This window comes from Thunnus maccoyii, chromosome 6, assembly GCF_910596095.1.
Source record: "Thunnus maccoyii chromosome 6, fThuMac1.1, whole genome shotgun sequence".
NCBI lineage: Eukaryota > Metazoa > Chordata > Actinopteri > Scombriformes > Scombridae > Thunnus > Thunnus maccoyii.
In genome coordinates, this window is record NC_056538.1 from 2111085 (window position 1) to 2129097 (window position 18013).

The 18013-nt window shown below is 38.5% G+C and overlaps 1 protein-coding gene across 6 annotated transcripts in view; it reads left to right on the forward strand.

Annotated features, from left to right (window-relative positions):
* Positions 1-18013, forward strand: part of sez6b (seizure related 6 homolog b) — a 240738-nt gene that overhangs the window by 213367 nt on the left and 9358 nt on the right. For all 6 annotated transcript variants that reach the window (XM_042413729.1, XM_042413727.1, XM_042413732.1 and 3 more), the window contains 4 exons: positions 6190-6386; positions 11308-11502; positions 14558-14749; positions 17114-17308. In XM_042413729.1, the coding sequence (XP_042269663.1) occupies positions 6190-6386; positions 11308-11502; positions 14558-14749; positions 17114-17308 (779 nt within the window). The remainder of the gene's footprint in view (positions 1-6189; positions 6387-11307; positions 11503-14557; positions 14750-17113; positions 17309-18013) is intronic.

The following is an 18013-nucleotide window of genomic DNA, read 5'->3' on the forward strand; positions in this document are numbered from 1 at the left end:
TTAAGCTGTTTAGGTTATTTTCTAATGTAATGATTTGCAGAGAATATATTCATAAAGCATCAAGATTGCAGTGAAGGTTTAAGGTGAAGATATTTCGTCTCAGTTAGAGTTGTTAATAGAGGAAGAAGAGGGGAAATTGTCCTTTGAGGGAGAACTGATTTAGATTATTTGATGCAGAAAATACTAAATAAAATAGGGGAAATGACATCACTTGAGGTTGTTAGACAAGGTACTTACCTATGGTCTAGCAGTCTAGCAGTAAGTGTGCATGTAACTATACAGGTCAATTAAACATGACTTAACTGTAGAATTATACAACCACTGTCAAATTAAAAAAAAAACACACAATTAGCAAGCAAAAGTGTTTTTTCCAAGAATGTATTATTTGAATTTGTTTTTCATGCTGTTGTCTCACTGTACATTTTTGTTCTCTTTTTTGATCTGTATGAATAGCTTCATTATTATAGCTCTGCATTGTGTGTGGAAAAACAGCCTCTGAATCACTACCCACATTTCAGGGATTTTGTTGGATGAAATAAGAATGGAGAAATCATCCTTCTTCATAGCTAGCAAGCTGCTTAGTCACATCCATAAAAAAACATTGGGCGTCGTGCAAGAACATTTTCCTATGTTTATCCTAAACCCCTCTTACTTTCTTCTGCAGTTTGTTTGTATGAGTGTTCCAAGTCAGATTCATCAAACTCTCTTAACTGCACAAACTTAGTAAATCTCTCGTTTCATGATGAATGCCACCTGTTCATGAGGAGGTGTGTGTTTGTGAGACTTCATTATTAGCGTTATCAACGTCCCTAAAATGTCAATGTTAGGCGAACTGTTCCACTCCATTTGTGAGCGAGTTTCACAAAATTGTTCCCAAAAGAGTCAAAAGAAGAAAGTGAGGTTGGTGCAGTCAGAAATCAGCAGACACATTTATCAGTGTCAGCAGTCATATTAGAGGAGCTGAAACAATTAGGAAATATGAATCTATCAGAGCAGCTCTGCACTGTGACAGAAATAAAGAGGGAATGTTTGACATGAAGTTAGACGCTAAAAAACATCTTTCTAAAGCAAAGTTCTCCATGACTAATATGAGGCGTCATGTGACCGTCACAGAGATATTAGAGGAGAGAATATTACAGCCTACAGTAGGTGATGTAACACTGTCAGAGAGCTGCAGTTTATTACTATTACTGAGATGTAGAAGCTGCTGAAATATGACAATAAAAATCATCACATCTTAAAGACCTCAGTAAACTGGCAGCCATGATGATGATTTAGTGAACAGAATTAATTTTAGTATAATAATATAATTTCATTCTCATTGGAAAACCCTTTAGCCTACAGGTTAATACACATGCCACATTACCACAACGTTCACGGTTTGATTCTGGCAGTGGACCTTTTTTTTGCATGTCATATGCCCTCTGTCTCTACTGTTCTTATATAATAAAGGCATAAAGTGCCCAAGAAATTTATTTAAAAATGAAATTCATTCACAGTAAGACATTATGATTTTAAGTCATATTAGTGTTTTTTGTGAAGAAAGTCAGACTGATGTTCATGACTTGTTTGACATGTTTGGACCATTAATTTTCTTTCTACCTAGGAGAAAATTCTAAGTACAAGAAAACTGGTGAATGCCACAAATTCTCATAAATCACTCATACGTGTCACTTAAGAACAAATCTGTTCATAGGAGTGGGTGATAAGTGTGGGTGACATCTACACTGAATATAGATTTTTGTAGAAATAACGGTTCTTAAATTAACCCATTTCTTCAATTGTCCTTCAAACCTTTAAGGGAAAATGAATTGATCTAATAACAAGTATTGTGAGTGTATCAAAGCCTGGTTTATCTTATTCCTCTGTGCAATAGAGCTCTCTATTGTTATCCAAAAACTATTAAAAACACATCAGTGAGTCACACTGTTGCACCGGATGACATGTTCCTTCATTACCATGAACACACACACTGTAGTTTATTTTGACTCAATCCCAAACACACCATCCTGCTGCCAGAAATACTCACCAAATGTGGATTAATCTGCCATTAAAAAAAATGCCAACAAATGCACTATTTCCTCCTGTTTGAGTAACATTTGTTAAAAACTACAGCAACCAGCTGTTTTTGGAAATTACTGAGCCTTTAATAAAACATATTTGTAACCCATTTTCTTGACATCAGTTTAACAGATATAAGACATCACACATTAGCACCCAAACAGAAAACAGCTAACATGCCCATGATTTCAGGCTGAAGTAATGAATGAAATTTTAAAAATGGTTAATTTTAGAAAATATGAATAATTTTAATCTTCATGCTGCTGTTTAAAACATTTAATTGTGTCTTTTTTCAGTGTGAATGTACAATATAATCCCAGCAGTGATACAATTAGCATCTAATATGCAGTGGGTATATTTCCACACCCACCAGAATGTAGTTGCATGTTTAATTATTTCCCACCTGCTGGGACCACCTGAGGACAGCTCTGCAGCTCCCTGAAATCCAGCAGGACATGACTGATTTACCCAGTTAAAGAACTTGATTAAAAGCTTTTACTCCTGAAGTGGGACCAGATGTGTGTCAGTTAGAGATTTGAACTGAAATAAGGACACGTTTTCTTCTCTGACAGGCTCTGAGAGCAAATACTGTAATGTATTGTTTTGTGTGTGTGTGTGTGTGTGTGTCTAAGCAAGCCTTCATACGTCTGTAGCTGACAGAAGACAAATGGTTCAACCTGTGGAAAGACAAACAAGCCCCACTCCAGTTTCCATGTGTTCACAAACTCACTCATATTTCTGTTATTTCTTCAAGTTTTTCCAATGAGGAAAAAAAAAATCTAAAATAAAGCTTTCATCTTTTCTCAGGCTTTGCCATGTGTCAATTCAATCCACGCCTCTTGAACCTTTGATTTTCCAGCATTCCCATAGTGATTAATAGCTCAATCTCAGGCTGGCTAATGAGTTTTATCAGGAGCCGCTGGTGATTAATTAGCGACAGCAAAGAGCATGTCACTGCTTTATTCTGGTTAAGCCATTTCTTCCATGCTCTAAATCTTCCCTCTACAAAGAGATAGCTCAGCCCCAGGTGACGTTTTTAAACAGCTTTGAGGTTTGTAAGAGTTTCAGCTCTACAGGCTATGGTCAAATCAGCACAAATACAAGACCCTTTGACAGTTTAACTGTGACACTGAGTGTGCTTATTCAGCATGACGTTGCTTCACTCATCTCATACAGGGAAATGTCAATGCTAATCACTGTCAACATTATGATTATTGTGTTCCTTGTCAGTCTAAATAAGCTGAAAAATACTATCGCAGATGTTTCAGAATGTCCTCTAAATATTAAACAGAATTTATGGTATTTGTCAGCCTGGATGTTAATCTTTACACTTTAAGTTTTCTCCATTATAACGACTAGAATATCAACAAGTGCGAGCCTCTCACTGAACAGAATTCTTTGTAAAGGTGCACTTCACCCATCTCAAGCATCAAGATACTCATAACAGAAGGTATACTCAGCCTTTAAAAACAGTTATATAATGTCTTCTGAGGCTCTGGGAGGAGCAGAAGAATAGAAACAAACATGGTAATACCATTAGTGTTATCTCAGCTGTAGGTTGGAGACTATCTGTGGTGGAGGAAGTATTTTGGAGCCTTGTTCATCAAAGTTCTGAGTTATTCGGAATCGTACTGAAGGTCAACCTAGGAAAAGCACTCAGACTAGGACTTCCTCCTACATAGGCTTTCAGTAAGAAGAAGAACTACTACTGCAGTAGGAGAAAATTAGATAATGAAGTGATATTTACAAATACACACACACATAGCAGACTGTAAAGAAAGCCACTCACGTGTCTTATGACATATATTTTATCCGTTTTTATTAAGTTGCGATATCCTTCGTTATGCAGCCGGGAGGACTCGCTTGTGTTCAGTCAAGTTATTATCTTTATAGTGTGCATAAGCTTGATCAAAATTTGATTTATGACTGCTGAGATTGTTGGCTCTGACAGAATCATCACTGTTGCAAAGCTGCATGTTGCCAAGATTGGTCTCAAATATTCACCATTTTTTGGCCAAGTTATCTTTTCAGTACACTTAAAGTCAATAAGCTTTCCTAAAGCATCCCTTCTCTTGCAGAATATCTCTGCCTGAATGCCATCTCCTGGCAACTCCTGACAGGTTAGGACACCTCTGGAGCTCTCCTAAATATTGACCATTTATCTGCAGTTTTGGAATTACAAAAATAAAATTGCTTTCGACAGCCACCATACCATAAATGGAGACCCAAGTTGAAGCTTACCTCTGTTACATCTATACAGTTTGCCACAACAGCTACAGGAATTTCTACCTCCTTTGTTGACCTTAGGTCAGCCAGAAAGTTTACCAGTAAATGGGTCTGCTATGTCATCCTGTTCACCACAATAGTTTGAAGGATTTCCACAAGGCTACTTTCAGTCTGATTCAAAGAGATTTCTGTTAAGTGGAAGTTTTTTTCATCACCACGATAAAATTCTATCACAATCACTAGTGAAAAAGGACAAAAATATGTGAATAAGAGCCTGGTTGACAAATACAATAATTTTCCTTCAACTTAAAATATTGTACATATACATAATCTGGTCTAGGGCAGCTCAAAGCACTTGATCAGGCCTCGTCGATAGTCACATTATTATCCTGACAATGTTCTCCACAGGAGCAAGGCAACATGAGCCACACTGCTCCTCATGAATGATGTAATAGTTTCTCTCGGTAATATGTAACCTTGGTTTGACCCAGAGTTGCCATGGCTCTCTTCGACCAATTACTGTCACTTTAAAAATGCAAGAGGCACATTGTGAGGTGTGCCATTAGTGTTATGTTCAGTCAGACAGCTCTCATGAGAAGATTCATGTATTCATGTACAGGGTTAGTACAGAGGTGATGTTTGACCTGTGGGTTCTGACCACATCACTCACTGCAAGGATATAGTTTAAAGGTGAGGACAATGAGAGGAGAGAGATATCCACCAGATTTATGCACATTAAAAAAAGCCTGAAAGGAAATGCCAGAATGTTTTATTAGGATGGATCAAGCAACAACTACCATGGCTTGGGTCAATGTGGAAGTACCTAAAAGTACTTTAAAATCCCTGGCTCCAATCAACTCCCATTCCAAAGGCCTCAACTTATCTCTAGAAATACAAAATCTTTTTTTTCAACATGTCATTATAGTCTCAATCTCTAAATTCAGGCCCTCTAGTAAGAGTGCTGGTGGTCATTTTGGAAATTATTGCTGCATGGGCATTAATTGACAGCTATGATTGACAGTTTGCTTACTTGCTGCTCTCCCCAGCTCTGAGACTCGCACTGGGTTGGACTGTTGCAATATTTCACTAAGTTTAATGTTATTTGATTATGACACCTGCCCTGTTAGCATAATTTAGATAAAGTAGCTAAAAAAGATTCAGACATTCATCCACCCCTCATGCTTTATTGTAGGAACTTTGTCATCCAGCACCATCAGTACCTGCAAAACTCATTGTGTTTTTGCTAATTACCAAATGTTGCTAGCATTTGGGATGAAGAGGTGGCTCAAAGAAAGACAAGACCCACCTTCTCCTCCTCTTGTCACTCACTATTAGTGTTGAATTTACACATCATGAGTTAAGTGTTGCTGCTTTAAGAGAACATTTGACTGAGCCAGGATGTCCAGTTTGGCAGATACTTCTTGTATCAAGCATGTTATTTCTGGCTCTGTCACACACAGAAAGTTCACCATGTGTTTTGTATTTTTTTTAGTTATTGTCTCTTTGAAAGCCACAACCCAGGCCATAGTGGATGATTCCAATTAGCAGATCCTCAAAATGACTGCTACATCACTGAAATGACATTATGTAATGGGATTTGTATTAGTGATAATAGTGATGTTCTGATATTTATTCTATTTATTCTTTGACTTTGACCAACAGTTAGTGTTGGTTTCTTTTAACCATGAAGGTGACTTTTTCCAACCTTAACCATGACCAAGATCTTTCACCAACCAAGTAGATTTAGTTTCCTAAACTTAACCAAACCTTCACTGTACAGCAGTAAGGTCAGAAAAAAAGTTATTTTTGAAGCTGCCTGAAGGTTGTTTTAGAAGACAAATAACCTATTTTCTTTGTAGGTATGATTTGTTGACTTAATTCTGTGTATTTTTCCTGTTTCAGGTTAAACATTGGGAAGAATGATCTGTTGACCTTCTATGATGGCGATGACCTTACAGCCAAAGTGCTGGGTCAGTATGGAGGATCAAAGTCCCGCTTCAAGCTCTACACCTCCTCTGCAGACGTCACCATCCAGTTCCAGTCTGACCCTGCCACCAATGTCTACGGCTATGGCAATGGCTTCATCATCCACTTTTTTGGTAAAATGTTTATTCAACCCCATTAAGATCAACACTTGCTTATCAGGGAGCTCTTATTATTTGATATTTGAAGGCTGACAACAATACAGTTTGGACCGATAAAAAATATTTAATAGCCACTGCTGGAGATCAATAGTCGTGCTTATACTAAACATTTTTACATTTCCATTTTGGTTATGTGTATATGTTGATGAATCCAAAATACTTATAAAGGTTCACAGAGCATTATTTCATCCAAAATAATATGATGTCATTTCCTCAGTAACACATTATCTAGTCATAATGAACATCAACATTTATTTTGAGTAGAGCAGTTTAGTATTAGATTAAGTGAAAAATAAGAAATGAACAATGCAACTGACAGCACCAAAAGTCTACCTGAGCTTTTAACTTCCATCTGAGTGTAGATCATTTGATACTTTGCAGCTTTAAATGGTTTCTAATACAGAGTAAATGAAAGTTAAAGAGTATTGATCAGCCATTGCCAGGTGTCATTATGGACTCAAAGTAAAAGATTAACTGTGGAGTTTACACACATTTTTACACCTAAGTCACAAAGAGAAATCAGAGATACTCAAAGTTTGATGAATGCACAGATGTGCATAAATGTGCCTTTAATAATGTTTTACACATAAAAACCATTTTGATCATATTTTAGGAATGAGACCAATGGGTGTAGAGTAGTAGTGTAGGCTATTCTTAACACAAACATTTAATGACACATCAGATAATGCAAATCATCATAAAGGATAATGAAGAGCGGGCACCACTGAATGCTGATGTGTGATCATTATAGACATTTTGGAAAGTATGCATATTCACTTTCTTTCCCAGAGTGAGATAAGAAGATGTATATCAATCTCAATCTGTGTGTGAAGTGCAGGGCTGGAGTCAGGATGTGCATGATTAGCTTAGTTTAACTTAAAGAAGCAGGGGGGAACAGATAGCTTGGCTCTGCCCAAAATAGAAAAAATATGTCTACCAACACCTCTAAAGCTCACTAATTTTCACCAATTATTTTTTTTTCATTTTGGAAGATGCTAAGCTAGGCTAACCACATCCTGACGCCATACTATACGCATAGATTGATATTGATTGATTCTCTCATCTTGCTCTCCAAAAAAAGCAAATATTACTATTTCCTAAAACATTAAACTATGAACTAATGTAGGTCTAATATTGTTGTGACGTGTCAGCAGCCCAAAATGTGCAAATAAGTTAATAAGAGTCTAGCAAAATTCAGGTAAATTCCAGCTATGAAGAAGGAGGAGAGATGCATGGACTGATGGGAAGAAAAAAAGTAGGAAAGCAGCATGGGAGATGGGAGAAGGTAGGCAAATGAAAAAGAGGAAGAGGGAATTTGTTTTTGCAGGTATGAGACCTAAAATGGAAACAATAAAAGGCTGTTCCTGATGTTGACAGGGCCTTTCCATCAGTGCAGCACCACGCCACAGCCAGCACACTATATCTGATAAGACCTAATGAATTCAGAGAGAAGGAAAGGCTAGAGAATACAGATGATCAACAAAGAGGAACAAAGGGAGGGAAAGCTTTTATTACAGTCTCTTCATGAATCTCATTGGTGAAATGTAAACGCAGGTGTCGAAGAAGTTTGCTTGTCTACGGCCCAAGTGCAATTACTTTAGAGTCTTTGTCCAAAATTAGTCTCCTAAGCAGACGGCCTGAACCTGCTGCTCTATGCCTGTATAGAATGAGTATACCAAAGCCAAAAGACCTGGCAGGTTACAGTTTCCCCACAGGATAGCTGATTTAAAGTGCTGGAAAAATAATGCTCTGAAGGCATCATTGGTTTTATGCAAGCAAAAACCTTAATGGAACATTTCATGATCTTTGTCCAGGCAGATGTCAATTGGGAAAAGTACCCAAAGAACATTTAATGTCATTATTATAGCATTTGACAGTTACACTCATTAAGTCCCCTTTACATTGTGCAAATTTGACACTTGTGAGAGACACATGGTGAAATATTTGGTCCTTAATCCTACAGTAGATCTCACTGTGGACACGTCAACCAATGACCACCAACCAATTTAGATATTTGTTAACCAGGGCCTACCTGCTTTAAAATCCTGACAGTGTCCAAAATTCTCACCCAAACATCCATAGTCACATACACATACAGTAGATATCACACTGGTGTGAATATACTTTAGGGATGCACCCGACTGAAGATTTTCTTAGTCAACTAATAGTCATTAGTTCAAGCCAGTAGTTGACTAATCGTCACACATTTAATGACAATATATAGTATATTATTTATCTAGGCTATCTAACATTAGAGCAGCCATACTAAGTGGCTTCTGTTAGGCTAACGTTACGTGCATCAGATGATTAGTCATGTTTGAGGTCAGTGAATGATCGGCAAATGTTTACCTGCAGAGTTTGCATGTCACCTTCTTGGGGATGTCTTTACCCTCTTGAGATGATCCCAAACTATCTAATTACTGTAAGGACCAGCCGTGTAAATGCGAAAGTTTGTCCCTGACTGACTGAGTGACTTAATGTTGCCACTTCCTGTGTCCATTGTTTCAAATTAAAAGCCCTCAAGGATTTCATACATGGTCCGGCCAGTAGGTTTTGACCCAATTTTGACAAGGCGCAGCTCCCAAATGGAGTTTATTTTCCCTACAACTGACCAATGAACACTTGGTCGAGTGAGACTCTTGTCATCAACTAACATTTGACTATCAGTGGGCAGCCCTAATTTTTCTTCTTATTTGATTTGATTTGATAAGAAAGTAATTAAAACTAACTCAAAAGCAGGGTTACAAAGTGCTTCACGTTACAAAAAAGAAAACAAACACAGGCAAAATTGTTGAAGAGTAAGAATATATCAAGTCAAGAAAGCCTTTATGAAATGCCTCTGACAATAAAGAGGTTTAGAGATGAGATTTAAAACACTCAACCATGTTGACACTACACGTTACACACTGTGCTGTCTCTATAAATAAGTAGAGGTCTGTCTGATCATTTGCGATGCATTTGGTTTTACCTCGGTAGTCAGTGCAGTCATCTATGATCTGGGAGACTCGAGTTGGAGACCTGGTGTGGGGATCTCTTTCGTAAGATAGTTTATTCATAAACACTTAACATTTAAAACTTTAATATCCTAAAATTAAAAGCGTAATAAATACAAAAACTGGATTTTTACACCTATTTCCACTTTTATTCAAATACAAATACAAATACAAATATAAATAATTTTGCTGCCTCAACAAATATAGATACAAATACAAATACTGGGTACTAGCAAGATTAATGACAAAAGATTGAACATTTTCCCCTCACCTTCCCCCCTATCTCGTACTCCTCTCGGCCTACAATCCTGCAGAGTTTTTCTCCAATAACACACCAAGATCTTACTAATTTGGTCAACTGTATGAAAACTTTCTCTTGTCCCCTTGACATTTTACCAACATCTCTTTTTAAAAATGTCATCAGCTCTGTTGGTCCCCCTGTGCTCTCCATAATCAACAACTATCTGCTATCTCAATTCAAACAAGCTATTATTCAACTGCTTCTTAAAAAAATCTAACTCTTGATCCTTCCCTACCCCAAAATTACAGACCCATCTCCAAGTTGCCTTTTGTAGCCAAAAATATAGAAAAAGTGGTTGCCAAGCAGCTCAGAACTGCAATAGATGAGCATAATGTCTTTGATAAGTTTCAGTCTGGCTTCCACCGGTTGCACTCAACAGAAACAGCTCTTCTCAGAGTCTTGTATGATATCTTGATGCATGGTGATTCAGGGGAATGTTTGGTGCTGGTGTTGTTGCGTCTTAGTGTAGCTTTTGATACTGTGGACCACCGTATCTTGGTTGATAGACCTGAGCAGTGGGTCGGTATCTCTGGGTCAGCTCTACAGTGGTTCTCCCTCTAGCTCTCTGATAGGAGTTTCGTAGTTTCTGTTGGCAATTTTCGCCTTCTCATCTGAAACTCTGTATTGTGGTGTACCTTAAAAACCTAGCTAAATTGTCAGTTTTAAATAACTGCTTAAACCCAAAAAAACGGGATGGCAGATAATTTTTTATAGCTAAATGCAGACAACACAGAAATCCTTATTTCTGCCCCTCCTAGTCTTGTCCCTAAGATTAGGGATGGTCTTGGGTCTCTTACCTAGTCGGTTAAATCATCTATAAGAAATTTAGGTGTCACTATGGACTAGGCTGTGGCTCTGGACAAACATGTCAATTGTCTGACTCATTCTTGTTTTTTTCCAGCTGAGAAACATTGCAAAGCTCAGGCCCATTGTGTCTCAAGCAGAGATGGAAATGTTAATTCATGCTTTTGTATTGCCCCGTCTTGGCTACTGTAACTCCATTTTCACCTGCCTCAGCAAAACATCCCTGGATCATTTACAAGTGGTCCAAAATGCTGCTGCTAAACTCTTGATCAGGTCCTCCAAAAGGTCTCATGTGACACAGATTCTGATTGCTCTTCACTGGCTCCCCATCAAATTCAGAATCCAATTCAAAGTTCTGGTGATCACCTATAGATCACCATAGTCGGACACCTGCCTATATTAGAGATCTACTGCAGCTTTATGTCATCAGCAGGTCTTTAGGGTTCAAGGTTTGCTGGTTGTTCCTTGATCGAGGCTTAAAACTAAAGGAGACTTCTGAGGTTGTGGCTCCTAAACTTTGGGACTCTCTTCCTTTGGACTTGAGGTCTTTGGACACTTTAAAAAGACCCATTTGTTCAGACTTGCCTTTTTGTAATTTATATATATATACATATATATATACACACACACACACACACACACACACACATATATATATATATATATATATAATTAAAATTACTTACTTACTTTAATCATATCCTCATTCTCTGTCCTTTTCTTTCCCTTGCTGTTTCTCTCTGATCATGCCCCCCTCCCTCTCTACCCCCTCCTGCAGAAGTAGCTCGTAATGACACCTGCCCTGAGCTTCCAGAGATCTCTAATGGCTGGAAGAGCACATCTCACCCTGAGCTGGTTCAGGGCACGGTGGTGACCTACCAGTGTTACCCAGGTTACCAAGTGGTCGGGGCCGAGCTGCTCATGTGCCAATGGGACCTCACCTGGAGTGGAGACCTTCCAAGCTGTGAGAGAGGTGAGTAGAGACACACTGCCACCACTCTATTATCCACTTATCCACATTAAACCAAAAACAGTTGCAGTTTTCAGGACAGTTTTGATTTTATTCTAAGCATATTCTAAAGCCTTTTGGGACATGCCAATTAGGCCATATTCAGACCAAATCAGGCAGTGCGGCGAAAACGCCAACATTTGAATGGGGTTAGTGTGATTAGGCTGCAGGGGTTTTGGCCGCAGCGGCGCAGCACCGACCTGTGGCAAGAAAGTTGATCCAGAGTCAACTTTTGTAGAAACGCATCCCGACGTCACTGTGGCTGAGGGCTGTGGTGGCCAATCACAGCCAGAGATCAGACTGATCAGAGCTGTAAAACCCTGCCATGAGGGAGATCAAAGATATTACTAAGAGGGGAGGACATTTCTTTTCGTTTGATAACGTTAAAAGTAAAGTTAGACCTTGCTGTCGGCTTCCCAACCCATTTGAAAAAAGACAAGAGAAAAATAAAGAGAGAGAGAGAGCTAAGAGCACCAGCAAGCAAGAGAGAGAGCAGCTGTGGTCGAACGAGCTAGAGAGTGAATGAAGAGAGGGAGCAGTGGTAACGAGAAAGTCGGTGAATCAGATCAATAAAATGTAATTCTCTGATTGGTTCACAGCAGTTACGTTCTAGAGCACAAACACCCCCACACACCTCTGCTCAATCCTGTAGCGTTGGGCCGCACCACCTGATTTGGTCTGAATACGGCCGTAGTCTCCAGCTTTGTGATGTCACAAAACTTACTCGTAAGTACATGCTTTAAAGGATAGGTTCACATATTTCAAGTCTGTCTTAAAACAATAGTCAGGTCCCCATATGAACATTGACTGTAATAAAAAGAGGGGATTTGGTCATTTTGAAAGATATTTACCTTATTTTGACTAATTTGGATGGCTGAAGCATCATAATAACTTTTATTTTTGCACAGGAGGGCTGTGGATTTTGGCCCCTATCACTCGAAAGTGCATTATGATAGGATCTCTTAATGGCCAGTTTGAACAGGAAGAATGATTACAGCAATTAAAACATGTGTCAGTGTTCATTTGGGCACCTGACTATTGTTTTAGGACAGACTTGAAACATTGTGAACCTGTCCTTTAAACTTAGATTGTGCAGCACAATGGGGACGTCTCCACTGATGTGTGATTGACAGGTATTAATCTAATTAGTATTGACAGCAGGTGACTTTCCAATTTCTGCTTTGAACAGTGCAGGACTATAACAGATGAAATGTGTACATTTAGATATTTTTCAGCATAAATCTTCTAAGAGATTATTCCAAGTCACAAAGAAAAAGGGTATTTCTGTGCATGAATTTCAGCAGAACTGGATATAAAACACAGTTGGCTAACTGTTCGAGAGGTGGCACAGCAAAATTGTTGGAATTTTTTTGAGTTCAGAAATAGGTGGGTTTTTTCTAATAGTGTAATGGCAGTGATATGTAGGCTACTACACTTTTAGAGCTGTTGGAGTGCATAGTAGCTTCAAATGCTTGTTGCATTCATAACTTGTCCTTCTCTCTCTCTGCCCCACTGGTACACACAGAGTGAAATGCAGAGCTTGTTTTGTCACTTTGTGGGGTTGTTGAGTGCACCTGTGTATTAATATCTGGGTTATTGATACTCTGTAAATGTGTATTTTTGTTGGGTTGAATTTGGTGGAGCTGCTCTGTAGTGTTTTCAGTTCTGGTCTTTTGCAGCTCATCTCAGTCAAACATACAGTTTATGGTTGCTAAATTCCTCTGTTATTTTTTACAGCCATGATTGTTTTGTTTCCTTAGCAACCTGCACTAATTGTAACACTCATACCATCTTGCTGTCCGGACTTCTGCCAGAATTCAAATTAACTATCTGAATTAATGACAACATTAATTTCCATTGGATATTTTAAAATCTCACCTGGTTCTGAAATCCAGGACTTCATAACTCAGGAATCCTGGAGATATATAGTATATGTATACAGTGTATAGAAGATATCAAAAAAAATATTCAATACAGTTAGAAGTGCGTAGCTGAGGGAGCCTGTTCAGAGGTTCAGCCAGTGTTGATGAATGCAACTTTCTATTCAGGAGAAACATTTGGAATTCATTTTTAATTCTGGTTTCATCTCTTAGTTCCACCAAATGTCCATGTGCAAAACCCAAACCATAATTACAATAATTTAGGGCAAGAAGGAGAATTTGATGGTTTCATAAAAGTAACATGTGACCCCCTAACTCCACAATTCAATCATACAGCAGACACTTCAGAGAGTGAGTGAAGACAAACTACCTGACTTTGTAAAGCAGGTTCACTAAAGCTGTGAGTCTGGTTTTCATTAGTCTATTCAACAAGAGCACACACCCACACACACACACACACACACACACACTCACACTCACACACACACACACACACACACACACACAAGCAGCAGCGATGCCTCAGTGCCAGTGACCAGCCCCACTGGCAGCAGACGGGGACCTTGGCTCCAACATGGCTGACTTCCACCCTGTGTTTCTGGCCTAGCTGGCCTCTCTCCTGCTGGGCTCAGAGCTGGACTGACTGGATGCCGGGACAGATGCAACTCATTCCTTAATCCCCTCTCTGCGGGCTCATGTAACCTGGCTTAGATAGACAAAGCTGAACCCTATGATGTTTTCTTTACAAATAGAGACCTCTGAAACTGATGATAGTGAATTATGAATCTTTTAATGCTCTGTACTGACTTCAAATGGGAGAAAATTAGGCACAGCTCCTGTTATAAGATCCAAATCTTCATGTTCTCTGGAAATGTTATCTTCAATGTATTTGATAATGGAAATTTACAGCATGTCTACACAGATTGCTTCTGTAATATGCGCATTTTGCACATTATGCAGTAACCCAACCTTTTTGACTTGTGAGCTTTAATAGCCATTTTGCAAAAGTTTAATTTTTTGTTATATTACAGTGTCTCAATGATTGGTTCTGTCGTGTCCACCCTCATAATGCTTTTACTAGTTTTTTTTCATACTTAATACAAGATTCATCAACCTTCTTACTTCCTCTGTCCATCCAGTGGTGTCTTGTGCTGACCCTGGGAAGGTGGAGCACAGCAGGCGGGTGCTCTCAGGTCCTCATTTCAATGCGGGTTCAACCATCCAGTACATTTGCAACAAGGGCTTTACTCTGTCTGGGAACAGCCTTCTGACCTGCTACAACCGAGGATCCTCAGGCCCTAAGTGGAACCAGAAGCTGCCCAGATGTCTGCGTATGTACAGGGGTTAAAGTTAAAGCAGGGTTATAAAGTACTCAGCACGTGTTTTACTAATACAGTACCTCAAAAAAGATTACTGACATACTCATATATACAGGTGACAAATTAAAGGAAAAACCAGTACAGGTCTGAATGCTTGACCCCTACAGTGAGGAGATCTGGTGGCTCTGTTATGCTGTGGGGGGCATTTTGCTGGCATGGTTTGGGTCCACTTGTCCCCTTAGAGGGAAGAGTCACTGCAAAACAATACAAAGTTGTTCTGAGTGATCACCTTTATCCTATGATGAAACATTTCTATCCTGATGGGAGTGGTCTCTTCCAGGATGACAATGCCCCAATTCACAGGGTATTAGGGGTCACTGAATGGTTTGATGAGTATGAAGATGATGTGAATCATACGCTATAGCCTTCACAGTCACCAGATCTCAACCCAAACGAACAGCTATGGGAGATTTTGGACTGATGTGTTAGACAGCGCTCTCCACCACCATCATCAAAACACCAAATGAGGGAATATCTTTTTGAAGAATGGTGTTCATCCCTCCAGTTGAGTTTCAGAGACTGTAGAATCAATGATCAATGCCAAGGTGTACTGAAGCTGTTCTGGCAGCATGTGGTGGCCCAACACCTTACTAAGACACTTTATGTTGGTTTCTTCTTTAATTTGTCACCTGTCTGTGTATATATATATATATATATATATATATATATGTGTGTGTGTGTGTGTGTGTGTGTGTGTGTGTGTGTGTGTGTGTGTGTGTGTGTGTGTGTATGTATGTATGTATGTATGTATGTATATGTGTGTATACATATATACATATACATATATACATATATACATATATACACACACACACACACACACACACATATATATATGTATATATATATATATATATGTATATGTATATATATATATATATATATATATGTGTGTGTGTGTGTGTATATATATGTATATATATGTATATATATATATATATGTATATATATATAAAACTACACAACTTTTAAGGCTTTAAAAATAGAAAAATACTATCAATATTTTCCTCATTCTTTTAAACTCTTTTGAATTGGGTTGGCCTCAACACTGTAGCCTCCGGGGGCCACTGGAGGGGCTTCAGACTTTTATTCTGGTTTTGGTAGTAATATATCATACCGTTTATCTTCCTGAAAGAGCTGCTGACACTAAAAGAAGGTAATTAGCCTGGTTTTGAGTTTAGGGTTTTCAAGTTCCTGTGATGGCCTAAATCTGGTACAGAGAGGCTTCAAATCAACAAGAATGAACAGTGTTTTGTCAATATATGGTCAATTTAAAGATGATGAGTATCAGCTCAGAACTTCACATACTCAACATATTTGTTCACAGATACATGACATGAATTTGTGCATAAAATATGTTTTTTATAATTTTATTAGACATGTTTCTGACTTGTCAAGGAGGGCTTCTGTAATTAGTTTTTAATAATAATAATAATTGGGATAGAAGAGTTATCAGTCTTTTTGTGATTTTAATGTACCTTCATAACCACCAACACCAGCTGACCTCAATGCCTCAACCTCCCACCACTCCTTTGTTTCTGACAAAGCTAGCAAGCTAATGTCTGGTTAAAATATAATTTCCTTTTCAAACAGCCTTGAAGGCATTAACCTTATTTGCATGAACGTCTCACATTCTGCCTCACTTACTTTCTAGGTGGAGACATACTGTATGATGGTACTGACTAATAATTAATTTAATCGGACAACGGAAATTACTTGGAGGAGACAAGACAGGTCATTGTTATGCATGAGGTGGAGATCATGAGCAAAAGACAATTACTATGTCAAAAAAAGAAAACTGTACTTTCTGTAACTATCTTCAGCTTCAGGACTGGTGACATGTACTGAGCAACTGCTCACAAAGACGTGTCACCATGTAGAAAATCACGGTCATATTTTCATTCCTGGTGCAATTTTAATTCATCTGACTTACTTTAGGTTCTTGAAGATTCTAGATTACAGGTTCTTGTATCTAGATTACAGTATACAGAACCACTGTTTCAACAGCATTAGACTGACTATTAACGTGTAGTGTATGCATTGAAGTAGTTATTTGTCCAAGAACATTAGGAATAATACTTAAGGGGCAATGAAGCTCTGAAGACCATGAATATCCACACCAAATTTCATGGCAAACTGGAAAGTAGCGGTCGAGTTCTCTTGCTCTGGACTAAAGTTGGATGGAAAGACCATCCTAAGGCCCACTGACAGAAAAAAAAGACTTTTGTTAAGAAATATTAAGAGAATATATTTATATGTGACTCCAGCAACACCAGCAAGTTTTCAGTCTTAATTGTTTCTCTCGTCTACCCACAGCTGAGACCTTTGAGCCCTGCAGTCACCCAGGAACCCCCACCTATGGGATACCCAGCTCCAACAAGCTCCACTTTCAGGCTGGGGAGACCCTCCACTACTCCTGCCTGACCGGCCACCAGCTGCTGGGTGAGCCTGTTCTCCACTGTGTCCCTGGACACCCATCCCAGTGGAGTGGCCTGCCACCTGTCTGCAAAGGTGAGTAACTGCAGGCTGATGTCTTCCCTACATGATCAGGTCAACTTCAGTCACACATACATACACATGTATAAATGGTTTCCCAAAAAATATGTTGCTTAAGATACATGATCTAATTTAAGGCAAGGAAAAATATAAATGAATAATCATTAAATAATGCTACATGGTAATATGAACAAATCCATAAATAAAAATGTACCAATAAATTATGCATAATTCTATACACTTTCAGCATTTTTAAATAGAAATTGCTATAATTAAAATGAACCAAAACCTAACATTTGTAATATTGAGTTTTAATGGTTTATTGTATTATTTAACATTTTATTTGTTCATTTATATGTTTTTCTGTATTCATCAATATGAATTAAATGAATATGCAACATGTTAACACAATTTGGAAGGTCTTGCAACCATATTTTGATATAAGGACTCCCTCAAGACAAGAACACAAGGTTAGGTGGTAAAGAAGGACCCACCTTAAAGCCATCATGTTGTGAAGATGTGCTTTGGTCGTGCATATTCCCAAACTCATTTTCAGTTAAATTAGCACATGCCAGTTGACACATGGTAAGTTTGGATTTTTCAGGGCCCTTGGTGTTCTGGGGCCCTGGGGCAGCTACCCACATTGCATGATTGGTAGTTGAGCCTTGGCTGGATGCACTCAGAATGAACATTTTATACTTTGTCAGGGTCTGCTGTGTC